This window comes from Dipodomys ordii, unplaced genomic scaffold (assembly GCF_000151885.1).
Source record: "Dipodomys ordii isolate 6190 unplaced genomic scaffold, Dord_2.0 Scaffold24, whole genome shotgun sequence".
NCBI lineage: Eukaryota > Metazoa > Chordata > Mammalia > Rodentia > Heteromyidae > Dipodomys > Dipodomys ordii.
Window position 1 is genome coordinate 13862716 of NW_012267240.1, and position 14705 is coordinate 13877420.

The 14705-nt window shown below is 35.9% G+C and overlaps 1 protein-coding gene across 1 annotated transcript in view; it reads right to left on the reverse strand.

Annotated features, from left to right (window-relative positions):
* The window catches only part of Stam (signal transducing adaptor molecule (SH3 domain and ITAM motif) 1), a 42690-nt gene that overhangs the window by 15040 nt on the left and 12945 nt on the right, over nucleotides 1-14705 (reverse strand). Inside the window, exons 2-7 of the mRNA XM_013014753.1 lie at nucleotides 14185-14269; nucleotides 6982-7057; nucleotides 6806-6901; nucleotides 4807-4953; nucleotides 1734-1824; nucleotides 274-466 (exon numbers count right to left, since the gene is read on the reverse strand). Coding sequence (XP_012870207.1) covers nucleotides 274-466; nucleotides 1734-1824; nucleotides 4807-4953; nucleotides 6806-6901; nucleotides 6982-7057; nucleotides 14185-14269 — 688 coding nt within the window. The remainder of the gene's footprint in view (nucleotides 1-273; nucleotides 467-1733; nucleotides 1825-4806; nucleotides 4954-6805; nucleotides 6902-6981; nucleotides 7058-14184; nucleotides 14270-14705) is intronic.

Sequence of the window (14705 nt, forward strand, 5' to 3'; positions counted from 1 at the left end):
AAATGTTTTAAATGATTTAACCATCTGTATTTTTAAGTGGAACCACAAATAGGCTTACAAAAAAATATAAAATCTTAAAAAATGAGACAAAACCCTAAGCTACAAAATAAGAATATATAAAAGACAGAGAAGCAAATAAATTATCATCTAAATATCTGGTTAATATTTTGATTACATCTGGTAACTGCATTAAAGAGTAATAATGTGAAACACAAAAGTATTACTTATATTTTCACAAGAATTATAAAATTGTAACTTATAACTAATCACTACCTGTCATCAAGAACTGTAATAATTTCTCCGGCTTTAAACGTAAGTTCATTATCTTCAGCAGCTTCAAAGTCATAGATGGCCCGAACTTTTCGGCCTTCATGTTGGTGATTAGTTAGAAGACTGGAGGTGCTTGGGTACAAAGTGGAAAGGGTAGTTGACTGCTGCCTTTGCTCCTTGAGGGACAGCTCAATGGCTGGAAAATAATGAGTTTTAAAGACCCCGACAATCTCAAAAGGTACAAAACATAGCTCACGAACAAGTAACATTTTTTTCCTCACAGTATAGAAAAAAAAAACAGGACCAAACTTCACATAGTGAACACAAATCATTATGTCAATTATGTTCATTCACTCACAAGTGAAAATATAAAGATAAATCTAAAAAAAAAACTGTTCATGACTATTTTGGCCATGGGAGACTATGATTTGAACTCAGGTCTTCATGCTTGCTAAGCAAGCACTCTATCTCTTCAGCCACTCAGCCAGGCCCTGACTATTACTTTTACTGAAAAAGATAAAAGTTTTAATTATGCTGGACGATAAAAATATACTTTTTAAAAATGTTTAGTAACAGATATTTAATATTTTAAGTTCTCAAAATGATCATCAAAATCACCTGGAAAATTTAAGTGTTTCAAGTTTCACTGCAGACTTAAACAGTCTCCTAGGTGGTATCTAAGAACCTAGAACTTATTGTTACTTCAAACCCATCAGTCACAAAAATTAAACTTGTGCCAGTATCAACTGTTTGTAGGAAATTATAAATATTCAGAATTAAGCCTCAATACATTGTGTATGGAGAAATAAAATCATTCAAACATTTAGCAAAGTTGAAAACACATCTCTTCCATTATCCAACAATATCACTTAGTCATCCATAGTATTATATACATATGTGCAAGAAATCATGCAGATGAACATTTACCACACACTGTCAGTGTGAAAAAAAGAACAGAAAGAACACAAGTGCCTACCAGTAGAGATCAGAAAGGATATAATATGCTACTTCATTGGAATTATTAAATATTAAAACAAATTAACTTATAGGGTCTCATCATAAACAGATTTCAAACATAATAAAAAAATCAAGTTGCATGTGGTACTTCTAAAGTACTGCTTATTAAAAAAAAGAATTTGGTGAGCAACAAAAGTATGTGATATTGGTTTTGGGACATACAGTGTAATGAAAATACAAAAACATAGACTGAAAGTACATACATGGTAGTAGTTGCCCCTGAAGAGGAAAGAAATGGCACTGAAGAGGGAGTAGGATATATTTCTGCTTTAGTTGTAATTTTCTTGTATCTTCCAATGTCTAAAGGAAAATCTATGGCCAGAGGCATGGCTTAGTGTAGAGCACCACGCAAGGCCCTAAATTCAAGCCCCAACACCACCATCACCACAATAATAACAACAAAAATGAGAAGCTGCTTAGTTTTCTTAATACATCCAGGGACGTACCTTTTGCTAAGTCTTCTTCTTCCTTTTTGTTGGCCGCAGTTCCCGGATCCTTGGCTGCTAAAGCTGGACTTGCTTTTGCTTGTTCTGCAGCCTGACACACACACACACACACACACACACACACACACACACAAAGAACACAAAATTTGAGAGTTCTCTTAAATTCTCCAACCAATACCTAGTCTAAGAACTTGTATCCATCTACTACTTTCATCAGACTACTATAGATTTCTAAAAGAAGAATCCAATCTGAAAAATATTCCACCTTACAAAGGAGAGGGAACAGTCAAAATCAGGAAAAAGAGAATAAAAAGCATCTGGACACTTAAAAGTGAAAAGCAAGCTTGGTGCCAGTGGCTCACACCTGTATCCCTAGCTACTCAGGAGACTGAAATCTGAGGATCATGGTTGGAAGCCAGCCTGGGCAGCAAAGTCCATGAGACTCTTTCTCCAATTAACCACAAGAAAACTCAAAGTGGTAGAATGTTGGCTTGAGCAAAAGAGCTGTGTGTTTCTGCTCCACTCACAGGGAAATGTTTTTGCTTTTACAATAATACTCTACTGCCAATTGTATCCAAGCAATAATACAAGAAAATCAAATAAAATTACTCAGATCTGAAAAGAAGAAAAAAAAAACACGTTTTTACAAATAGAAGATGGAACAGTATAGAGAAAATATATCTTATGAAACCTACAAAAACTGAGGAGTAGGGAGTTTAATTACTACAAAGACCAACTGTATTCTTACAATTACTACAAAGACCAACTGTATTCTTATATACTTGAACAGATAATCAGAAATTTACACTAAACAATAATGTCAGCATCAAAAGTAGTAAATACTTAAGGATTGCAAATGACTGAACAACTAACTATCAAAAGCACAGGAGCAATAATGATATATTTGTTATCTTCATTGTGATATTTGTAGTATGCTTAGGTTAAAAGTTTCCATTGATGAATTTATCCAATTGTACTTTTAAAAGGTACAATTTTATTTCAATAAAATAATAAAAGTAATTTTATTATTTTGGGAGAAATAATTTGTTTTACTTAAATGTTAAGTATTAAGCAGAATTATACTTAATAAATTTGATACTGAAAGGTAGAAATACTAAAAAGAAAAAAAAAAGAGCTCAGGGACAGCACCCAGGCCCTGAGTTCAAGCCCCATGATCAACTAAAGAAAAAAAAGTGAAAAACTCTTTTTGCGTACAAGGTTAAACTGAAAGGTTAGAAGATGGAAGCAGATGATTATTTTAAAAACAAATAGTTCAAAACACTTACTTCAGTAGTTATCTCTTTATGAACAACCTGAAGTGGCCTACAATGCTATTATAAACTAAAATTTTGACAGTATACTACTGCTCAAATTAAACATAACTTATATAAGTAAGAATAGTTATATATTTTATAATAAAAATAAATATCTTATGTAAATAAGATAATGTACAGTAAGTACACATACAATGTGATTCACATGTCTAGAATGACAAGCTTCTCATTTTTTGCATGCATTCACTCCAAACCAAAATTCAGCTTGTTTTGCCAGGTTCATTTCAACTATTCTACCAGACACTAGAAGCTGCTAGCAACTCATGAGCAGCCAATGTACTGGCCTATACCCCATTTACTCCTACTTACAGTGTTCTTCCTCCTCTAGTTACACCACTGGTTAGTCAACTCTTTAGTCAACTCACCAATCAGCAGGCAGCTAAAAACATCACTTTCTCCTAAACTCTGTAATTATACATTCTCTTCTGTGTTCCTCTAATAACACTGTCAAACAAGGTATGATGAAATGGTGATTAAAAAGCCAAGTTTTGGAGTCAGGCAAACATGTTTTCAAATCCCATTTCCACTACTTTTTAACTGTATTATCCTCATAAGGCTTATCGATGAATAACATTTTGTATAACAAGTTCTAGAATAGGTATAAAAAATGCAATTCTATCAAGTATCTGAGTTGTCTGGTTCTCTGAAGTCAATCAACTGTTATATAAATACACATTGCTTCTGGTATCAACATATTTTGGATTACACTGAATAAAACTGTCCCTTAATTATAGATTTCAAAATTATTCTTAGTAAACGCCAACTAACAATTATGCATGAAAATGCCTCAAAGCACTATAAATTTAATCATAAACTGATTTTTTCCCATAAGAGAAAAATGTCCTTTGCTTCCATGCTCTCTCAGATATATTCCTAGATTTTCACAATCTTAAGAGCACTCCAAAATAGAAATGCTGTAGAAAGAAAATCTAGATATCTGTGGGTGAAAGCAGTAATCTACAAGACTCCTTGAAGTACTGAGATGGCAAGTCCTTCATAGAGAGGGTGTTCCCGTCATTATTTCACACCACTCAACATTTGTCCTGATCCAGACAGTACAAGACAGGCACTACATTAAATACCAAACATTTTTAGCCAGCTACACATCAGTTGGGCACCCTAAAGGATGGTATCTAGAAAACAAATACAGAAGATATCACTTCATTTTTTTCCTATATGACATAAATCAAAGATTGATCCCATTAAATCAACAATGCTGGGGTGGGGGAGGAGTAAACCAGTTCAATTATATCAGTTGAGCAAGAAGAAAAGGACTTATTTTCTGGTCAGTTCTTATTAAGGAAAAGCAGTTTTGTATGCATCTCTTTCATTTCTTCCTCCTGTCTCCTTTTCATTTTTAATATAATTTCCTAGTAAAAACATAAACTCATCCCTAAAGTTTAAAGATACACGGATATCTGAGATGTCATTCTTTGTAGATAAAATTATAGCATTATGAAAATTTACTGAGACCGTTAGGACTACCTGATTTAAAAAAGTAATTCTGATTTTAACTACATTAAACTATGTTAAAAGGTTTGCAATTGCAAGCCACTTGATTTATAAAGGTGAAATAGTGGGAGAGATGAAGATGGGACAATGGCATATTCCACTATGGCATTTTAGGCACCTCTGAATTTAAGACTAACATAAAAGTAGCAGGAATGCAGTAAAGAAAATGTCAAACAAACATGCTACTATGGAAATGCAAACCGTAACACAAGAGACTTTCAAAATACCTGAGAGCCAATAGCTGGGAAGGTAACTCCTTGTTCCTTAAGGTTTTTAATCATTGCTGATATTAGGCTAAGCTGAGGGTCATTCTTAAATTCATCTGTCCACTCCACCATTAGTGCCTTTAATTTCTCACAAACTTTAGGATGACCCTAAGAAATAGGGAAAAAGAATATAAAGTACCTATTTCTTCACTAGACATTTAATATAGACATTTAATACAGAAATGTTAGAAAATTACAAATTATTTATTTCAAATATTTGAAATAGAGAAGTCATTTATATATATATATATATATCTTTCTGAATCATAATTTACTCCTATAGACCCATGTGAAAATAAGAAAATACAATTATTAGAAATGTCATTTATCTGAATCACTTCAAAATTCAACATTAGATATGTAATAGCTTAATTATGAAAATCAGAAAGACATGGATTTTTAGAGAATTCTTCAACTAAAATATACTTTACACATCAGAAAGATAAATTGGTTTATTTTTTTCTTGCTTTTTGAAGACCAATGGAAAACTGTCAGGGACAGAATTACTGGTACAGTTCCTCAATTCCTTTTTTTTCTTGGCTATAATGGGATTTGAGCTCAGGGCCACACCTTTTTAAATTAGGTACTCTAACCCTTGAGCCCACGACTTCATCCCTTTTGCTTTAGTTATTTTTCAAATAAGGTTTCCTGTTTATGTTTAGGCCATCCTGGAATATGACATTCCTATTTAGCTTCTTGCTAATGGGATGACAGAAATGTATTGTCATACCCAGCTTTTATTAGTTATGATAGGGTCTCAAGAATTTGAGTTTTTGTTTGGTTTTTGATTTGGCCTGGGTTGCCATTGTATCATGATTCTCCCAATCTCTGCCTCCCCACTTCTCAAGTAGCTAGAACAAATGTTTACTAAGAAAACTCATATTACTTACTAATTTTTTTTTTAATTCCCTGAATTGTAGAACTGAAGTTTTGGTCTCACATGCAAATAAGTTGGCAATTTCAAGGCCACCCAGGTTCCCCTACTGTGTTTCTGTGTCCTGGAGAAACACAGAACATTTTGACCTCTGTGTGGTCTGGCCAGCTACCTATTTTCTTCTACAGACTTGCACCCAAACAAGGACCCTAAACATTCCCAGGCATGGATAAAAATTATCCAAGTTGTTGTATGAAACACTGAAAGATCAAAGATGTTGGTAAACAAACACTTGCCTTTGTCTGAGGTAAATTTCTTAAACCCTCATAGAAACTCCACCTCATTCAAGATAGAACTAAACAGAACTTCCTTTTCTCAATGTCATCAGAAGAGCACTGCCAGCCAACATACAGAAGTCAATGTGACAAATGCTTTGAAACAATCAGTGCTTCTCCCTTTGGAATCATAGTGGCCCATCTAAGGATGGTTTGGGACAATCGCTGCAAGAAAATTCCCAGCCACCACTTTTGGGGCAACTGAAAATTTTGGATGACATGATAATGATAGCATTATAATGCTAAAATATATACAGCACTAAAATCCTGTAATGACTATCATGTATGATGAAAATTCAACAATGGCAGTCTTTTCTAAAGAGGTCAACATTAGAAAAATAGTTCTATGGCTACAAAAAAAATGATGACAAAAACTATGCCTAAAATACATGGGTATTATTTAATTAGATAAAGAAATATGTTTTCTTAGATGAAAGAAATGAAGATGGGAAAAGTTAAAACTCCCTTTATTGTGGCTTGAAAAAAATCAACTCTCAGGCTGGGAATGTGGCTCAGTAGTAGAATGCTAGCCTTGAGACAGTGCCCAGGCCCTGAGTTCAAGCCCAAGGACTGGCCAAAAAAAGAAAAAAAACCAACTCTCAAATTAATATGGAAAGCATAGAACAGACATATAGTCGCAACATGGCCTAGGAAACACACAGAATAGTCCTTTGTGATTGGAAATGTGTAGAGCACAACATTAGAATACATGAAGAAGACTATCTTAATTTCCAAAAATAACACTACATACCTTATTTAATACGTTGCTTACTTCACTAGCAAAATCTCGTGAACATACTTCTAAATGAAAAATTTTGCCACAGTTTGATACACATGCTCCTAGAAGCTAGAAACATAAAATCAGAGGTTAAAGAGGCCCAATTCTGGCAAATACTTTCCAGTACAGCTTAAAATGAAACGACTTACAGTCAGAGCTTGCATAGCAACATGGGGGTCTTTATGGTTCACTCGCCTCATAATAGACCGGAGACAATCTTTAGGACTGCAAAATGAGAAACATAATGGTTAATAATATATCTAGCCTTCCCTTCCTCCTTAAGTTTTGGCAGCCAATAGACTACTATACAAAAGTAATGATATGGTAGAGTAGTCTAATTTTTATTAATGATATGTTTAAAAAACTGTACACTAACTAGTTCCTTTCAAATTTTTCAAATAAAATTAACTCTCTTGCTTACTAATCATAGTTTAGACATTTCAAGCTAATTGTACATGGAAGGGTTTTAAAAATAGGCCTTGGTAGGCCCAAGACTTACAGCTCCAGCTGTGATGGAATTAATGTGACCAAATTTATATTCCTGCTGTACAATTAGAAAACTGAGAAAATAAGTTTTAAATATATATGGACAAATGTGTCCCACAGTAGTAGGCCCAGCTTTCTCTGGGCCTAAGCCATGCCTGATCACCTCCAGGAGCTGGCTACAGTGGGTCAGCCGCTGTTCTACAACCACCACGGGAGAGGGGAAGTACAGACAAGCCCACAAAGTGGAATATGCCAGTCAGGCACTCAAGAAATCTGACACTCAAGGACATTGCACCCCATATGGAGACTGTTTACAGGGATGTAAGAGTATCATTAAGACATTCCTTCTTGATAAGGACAAAACACTGTGGAAGTTTCCCATGTTGTATCTTCCTCAGTGGCTTCTGACTGCTGGTCCAATTTCCAACCTATTCCTCTAAGCTCACTCCCCACCTGCCCATATCTTAGAACCAGGGAAGGTACATCTCTTCTGGCTTTAAGTCAAATTATATTGCTGCCAATTTCCTTTAAAGGAAAATAAATCTGATGTAATAGTTGTATTATACTATACATAATAATCACATTTAACAGATTTACACACACACACAAATATTAGACATTACGCTATAGGCAGTACTGTTGAATAATTCCCCAAGGAAGAAGACACATTATTTAAACTATAGGGTTGTCTCAACCGCCTTCCTATATTAGTGTATACTCACTACCTAACTGCAGATCACAGTGAAAGGATGGTGATCCCAAGAAGAGAGTAAGCAATATCACTAAACTGAGTAGAAAGAAATTAAAATTCAGGAAGGCTGAAAATGGATGGCACCATCCCATACGGTAGGGCCCAAATGGAATGAAAATGGTAAACAGAGAAAGTTTATTAGCAGTCATTATCTCTGCTTTTTGACCTCCACGATGCAAGCTGCTGTGCTTTGCAGTTCCTCCTCTGCCATGATGGACTGATACGTCTGAAAATTAACCAAATGCCAGTGGCTCACGTTTGTAATCCTAGCTATTCAGGAGGCTGAGATCTGTGGATTGTGTTTCAAAGCCAGTCCAGGTAGGAAAATCTGTGAAACTCTTGTCTCCAATTAACCACCAAAAAGCCAAAAGTGAAGGTGTAGCTCAAGGGGTAGAGTACCAGCCATGAGCAAAAAAGCTCAGGAACAGTGCCCAGGCCCAGACTTCAAGTCCAGGATCAGCACAAAAAAAAAAAATAATAATCAGTAACTATAATCATTTTATTCTTCAAATACTATTAAAGTCAAGGATTTACTACCAAAATATATCCATCAGCCAAGAAAATAGTTACATTGTGCTTTCTACTTTTGGTCAACTGTCTTTAGCTAAAGCTAAGGAAGAGCAATAAACATAAAATAATAGCACAATTTAATTCAGAAGTCAATTATAAATCTTAATTCAACTACCACACTATATTACATATGTAGACACAATCAACATTAACAGAGAAAAGAAATTTATTGTAACACTTGATAAAGAAAACTGCTGTTAGTCTAAAAGTTCTCTTGATTTCTAAACAGACCAATTTATCATATGACCTAATTGGCATTCTTCACTACTTACTCATAACTGGAACGGCACACTAACAACCATATGACTATCTTGACAAGCCTGAAATTTTTCAGGGTTTTTACGAGTTTTAAGCCCAGTATAATAAAATATGGATTTTCCTATCTAAAGCAAAGAGGGCTGGATCTACTCAGCTACCTGAGATTTATATAATAATTAAAATTATGAAATAATTTTTAATAGTTTAATTATTGAAGTGTGCCAAATATTATATATATAACTAACCAAAACTGATGCTAAACTACAAAATGATTTCTAAGTTTGTCCAATACTAATAGGCATAAATGAAACACATTTTTTAAGAGTGACAGGATATGAATGCAAAACAGTATATACAGTATGATAGTTATATATGAACAGAAAACATGTTTATGTAATGGAACAATGGAAACATACAAAAGCAAAAGTTACTGCCTATCGGACACAGTGGTAGAAACAGCATGAGAGCACACACTGTAAACCATCACACGTAGGAGACTGAGGCAAGATGATCAAAATGCTAGGACAGCTTAAGCTACATATTGAGACCTTGTCTCAAAATCCTAACAAATTAGGAGAATTTTTCACATCATTGCAAGCCACATTTCTGAATCACAGTTTTACCCAAGTAAATTTCACAACAATCGCCCTTTTCCCTCTGAAAACATGAGATTTTCTGAAATACAATTATAAGACAAATGGTTTCATAGAAATCTGGAGGCAAGGGAGGAGAAAAATAGGTTTAAAATAAAATACATTATTCCATTCATGCTTTAAGTAATTCTTCTATATACTACTAGGAAATCATTTTAATTGAAAAACACAGAGAATTACTGAAATATAAATGCTTTTTCCCAACCAACCCTATTCTATTCTCTACATTTGATAAAATTGTAGGGCAATACCAAATGGTAACAAATCTGGATCCTTAAAAATCCAGATTGTTGTCTAATACACAATCACTTTGTACACTGCATTCTAATACATATACTTTCTCTACTTTAAACAACTTGATATGAATCTGTATCATTAGGACTCATGTTCTCTATTCCTTCTCATCAAATTACATCTACCAGTCTTTACAACACTACATCGACCCTCAAAAATATCTCCTTGGCTGGGCACTAGTCGCTCATACCTGAAATCCTAGCTACTCAGAAGGCTGAAATCTGGAAACCAGACTAAGCAGTAAGGTTCGTGACACTCTTATCTCCAATTTAAACACTAAAAAAGCTAAAAGTACAGTTATGACTAAAGTAGTAGAGTGCAAGCCTTAACCACAATAGCTTAGGGACAAAGTTCAAGCTCACGGGCAGACACCACCACCAACAAAAAGAGTATCTCACTGACAACTACAACATTTTTCTATATTCTTATGCTACCACCAGCAACACATTTCTAAACAAAATTATTTACATTCCTAAATAACATAAACCAGACCTTAGCAATTCTTCTGCAACTACTCATTAGATGATTTAAAAGAATGAAAGCAAATATAAGTGTTAGGAGCAGCTACTGGGTGGGTAGAATGAGTTACTGTGCAGTGGTCACAGTATGAAGGTACTTAATGCCATTGAACAGTTCACTTACAAGTGCTTAGGGTAAGTTCTATTTTATACATAGCATACCATAATAAGAATAGCAAGTCATATTAGGAATGATTCCATAAGTACCCACCATCTCCTATACAACAATATCCAAGTACAGCAAGAAAGGAACAACACAACTGTGTGTGTAAAAATATACTTAAGAAAAAAAAACCTTATACATGAGAAGTTACTGAGCACCTAACATTTTTAAATTTTTCAGTAATATTAAAATGGTACCAATTTTTATTTAATCCTTTTCAAACAACTCTTTATTAACAATACCTATGAAGAGTTATCCATGCAGATAAACTAATAAATGCATGGAAATTAGGATATAAAAAAGAACTTAAGGATTGTGGAGGGTAGAAAGAAGAGAATGAGAATGAGGGAAGGAAACTGATTAAAGAACAAAACTACCTATCATGAACTTACTAAAGTTGACAATATTTCCTAAATGGGGTTGGATTCGGTGTATTTCAATTAAAATCCCCAAATATTGAGGAATATCCTGAGAGAAAGCACATGGACTAAATTTTAAAAAGTAAAAAAATGAACTTGTACTTTGACTTGACAAAAGTGAAAACAAAATCCAATAGGAAACTCTCTTAAAACTAGGGATTACCCACCTAACTTTCTAAGGTTTGGAGGTACTTGAGTTTGGTGGTATTGAACTCAGTCTTAGGTTTGCTAGGAAAGTTCTATGACTTTAACCATACTGAAGAGCTGGTTCTGGGGTTCAAACTCAGGACTTTGTATTTCTAAGTAAACGCTCTACCACTTGAATCATGGTCCTTGTAAAAAATCAATCTTTCTCAGGTGCTGGTGGTTCTCACCTGTAAACCTAACTAAGTACTCAGGAGGCTGAGATCTGAGGATCCCAGCGTGAAGCCAGGCTGGGCAGGAAAGTCCGAGAGACTCTCATCCCCAAGTAACTTCCAGAAAACCAGAAGTGGTGCTGAAGCTCAAAATGGTGGAGTGAGCAAAAGAGCTTAGGACAGCACCCAGGTTCCAAGTTCAAGCCCTATGATCCCCTCGCCCTCCCCCCTCCCAAAAATCTATCTTTAACAAGTTGATTGTATTATCAAATATACGATAAAAGTATTTCAATCACCTGAGTGCCGGTGGCTCATACCTGTAATCCTAGTTATTCAGGAGGCTGAGATCTGAGGATCACAATTCAAAGCCAACCCGGGCAGGAAAGTCCCTGAGACTCTTATCTCCAATAAACCACAAAAAAAAACGGAAATGGTGCTGTGGCTTAAGTGGTAGAGTGCTCGCCTTGAGCTAAAGAGCTGAGGGACAGCGCCCAGGCCCAGAGTGCAAGCCTCATGACCAACAAAAAAAAAAAAAAATTTCAATCATATTCAACCCCTTTAGCACTCTCCTTTTTTCCCTGCCCTATCACTGATTTCTATCCCCCAAAAGTCTCTGCTTTATATTTGTATTAGTCTTTTTAAGTCCAGATTCTACATGAGAGAATATGTAAAAAAGCAAAAAAAAAAACCCTAGAGATCATTAAATTTCAAGTATGAGAGAAAACAAAAATATCTAATAAATACTTCTGATATATAATGCTCATATAAAGAAAAACAAATTGACCCCTACACCGTCATCATATATCACACAAAATTTCTAATAGGTTTCCAATTAAAAATGAGAGAATATTTCTAGTAATAAAAGGGAGTGTCTTTTGAGCTTAAGTATCTGACCAATTATAAAGTATCTGCAATATAACACAAAAGAATAAATAAAAACCAATGGAGTACAAAGAAATGAAGGGCTGTAGCCCAGTCCTAGGGAGGGAAGGCGGCAAGAGGATCACCAGCTAGAGTACAGTACAGGAAAAGAAAAGTGACAAGTTAAGAAATGGCACTGCTGCTCAGTGGTAGAGTACTAGTCTTGAGCTGAAGAGCTGAGGGACAGTGCCCAGGCCCCACCACCACCACCAAAAAAATAAATTAAAAAATATATATATGTAGAATAATATAGAACTTGGCAGTAACAAAATAAATGTGAAAGTGACTGTTGTTGGTTGAATTTTTTTTTTTGGTAGGTCATGGGGCTTAAATTCTGGGCCTGGGCATTGTCCCTCACCTCTTTAGGTCAAGACTAGCACTCTACCACTTGAGTCACAGAGCCACTTCCGGTTTTCTGAGTGGTTTATTGGAGATAAGAGTCTCATAGACCTTTCTGCCCAAGCTGGCTTTGAACTGTGATCCACAGATCTCCGGCCTCCTGAGCAGCTAGGATTAAAGGCGTGAGCTACCGGTGCCCACTCAGCGTGACTCTGGTATTTAAAGTTCAAGCAAAGAATCAATTTGTCACTAACAGAAGCAAAAAGGATTCAGAGTCAGGCTTCTACATAGTGAGACAGAGGGTTATGTAGTATGATATGTCAACACAATGCTGTGTCAATAGAACTAGTGCTTGGATAAAAAGAATCAGAGATGAAAATAGATTTCACCCAGATAGATACCTGATAGTTGAAATTTTCGAAAGTGAAGAAAAATAAGGAAAACATAAGGAACATCTGTGTTTAAGGGGAAAGGAAGAGCCTAAGGCAGTTCCAGAGGGTTTAGATCCCCAGTTAAGGAATGGAGCATAAAGCAAGTGTATACAAATAAGCTGGGACACCAGTGATCCCAGCCCAGGCAGGAAAGTCTGTGAGACTCTCATTTCCAATGAACTACCAAAAAGCCAGAAGTAGAGCTTCTGTGGTTCAAGTGGTAGAGTACTAGTACAAGCCTTGAGCAAAAAAACTCAGGGAAGCTGGGTGCTGGTGGATCACACCTGTAATCCTAGCTACTCAGGAGGCTGAGATCTGAGGATCACGGTTCAAAGCCAATCCAGGCAGGAAAGTCCATGAGACTCTTATCTCCAATAAACTCCAGAAAACCGGAAGTAGCACTGTGGCTCAAGTGGCAGAGTACTAGGCCTTGAGCTGAAGAGCTGAGGGACAGCACCCAGGCCCAGAGTTCAAGCTCCATGACCAACCAAAAAAAAAAGAAAAAAGAAAGAAAGCAGTACAGGGACAACACCCAAGCCCTGAAATCAAACCCCAGGTCTGGCACAAAAAAACAAAAAAGTACACAAATAAGACACTAACACTGTTTATGTTATCAGTATAGGGATTAGAAAAATTATTCATATGCACTCTAGTTAATCTGTTCAAGTGTATGGAAAGCTCTACAAATGGGCAAAAACTATAAGCTTTTCTTCCCCTTATCTCTTTTAATCTGATGAAATCACTGATTAGTTCAACAGAACATTACAGACATTACAAAGAAAACAACTCAGACATAATCATGAACCCTGGAAACTGAGAAATCACTATGATTCTAAAGTCAGTGGGAAAATCTAGATTTCAGAATAAAAAATAATAGAATGGAATGAAGTATCAACTTTATACCAGTCACATCATCTCCCAGTCCTTCATTTTTTTTTTTTTTTTGTCAGTCATAGGTCCTGAACTCTGGGCCTGGGTGCTGCCCCTCAGCTCTTCAGCTCAAGGCTAGCACTCTACCACTTGAGCCACAGCACCTCTTCTGGCTTTTTCTGCTTATGTGGTGCTGAGGAATCGAACCCAGGGCCTCCTGCATGCAAGACAAGCATTCTACTACTGTGCCACCTTCCCAGCCCCCAGTCCTTCATTTTTATAAACAGGATGAATAAAACATTCTTGAAACTTTCAGCACTTACCCAGTACGTGACTGGCCAACCTTATCACAAATATCCAAGATGAGGCCCCAGTCCTCAGCAGTGTTCATCTCACTGGTTGCTTTCTCTGTAGATTGTAAAAGGAATTGCAGAAACATGACTGTAAAAATCATTTTATGTAATCACATTCAAATCACCAACCTGTAACTTAATCAAGTCTCAAATCAAGTCCCAACAATCGTCAACACTTTATAAGATTTTCATATCCATTTTTAAAAGATGAAGGTAAAACCTTAATATGTCACAAAACTGTTCCCCAGTCACCTTTCAGTTATTTAGCATAAAATATCTGCCATTGGTTTTCCATTATTAAAAAAAAAAGTTTGGGGCTGGGGAGGTGGCTCAGTGGTAGAGCGTTTGCCTTGCATGCCTGAGGCCCTGGGTTCGATTCCTCAGTACCACATAAGCAAAAAAAGAAAAAAGCCGGAAGTGGCACTGTGGCTCAAGTGGTAGAGCACTAACCTTGAGCTGAAGAGCTGAGGGACAGTGCAGCGCCCAGGCCC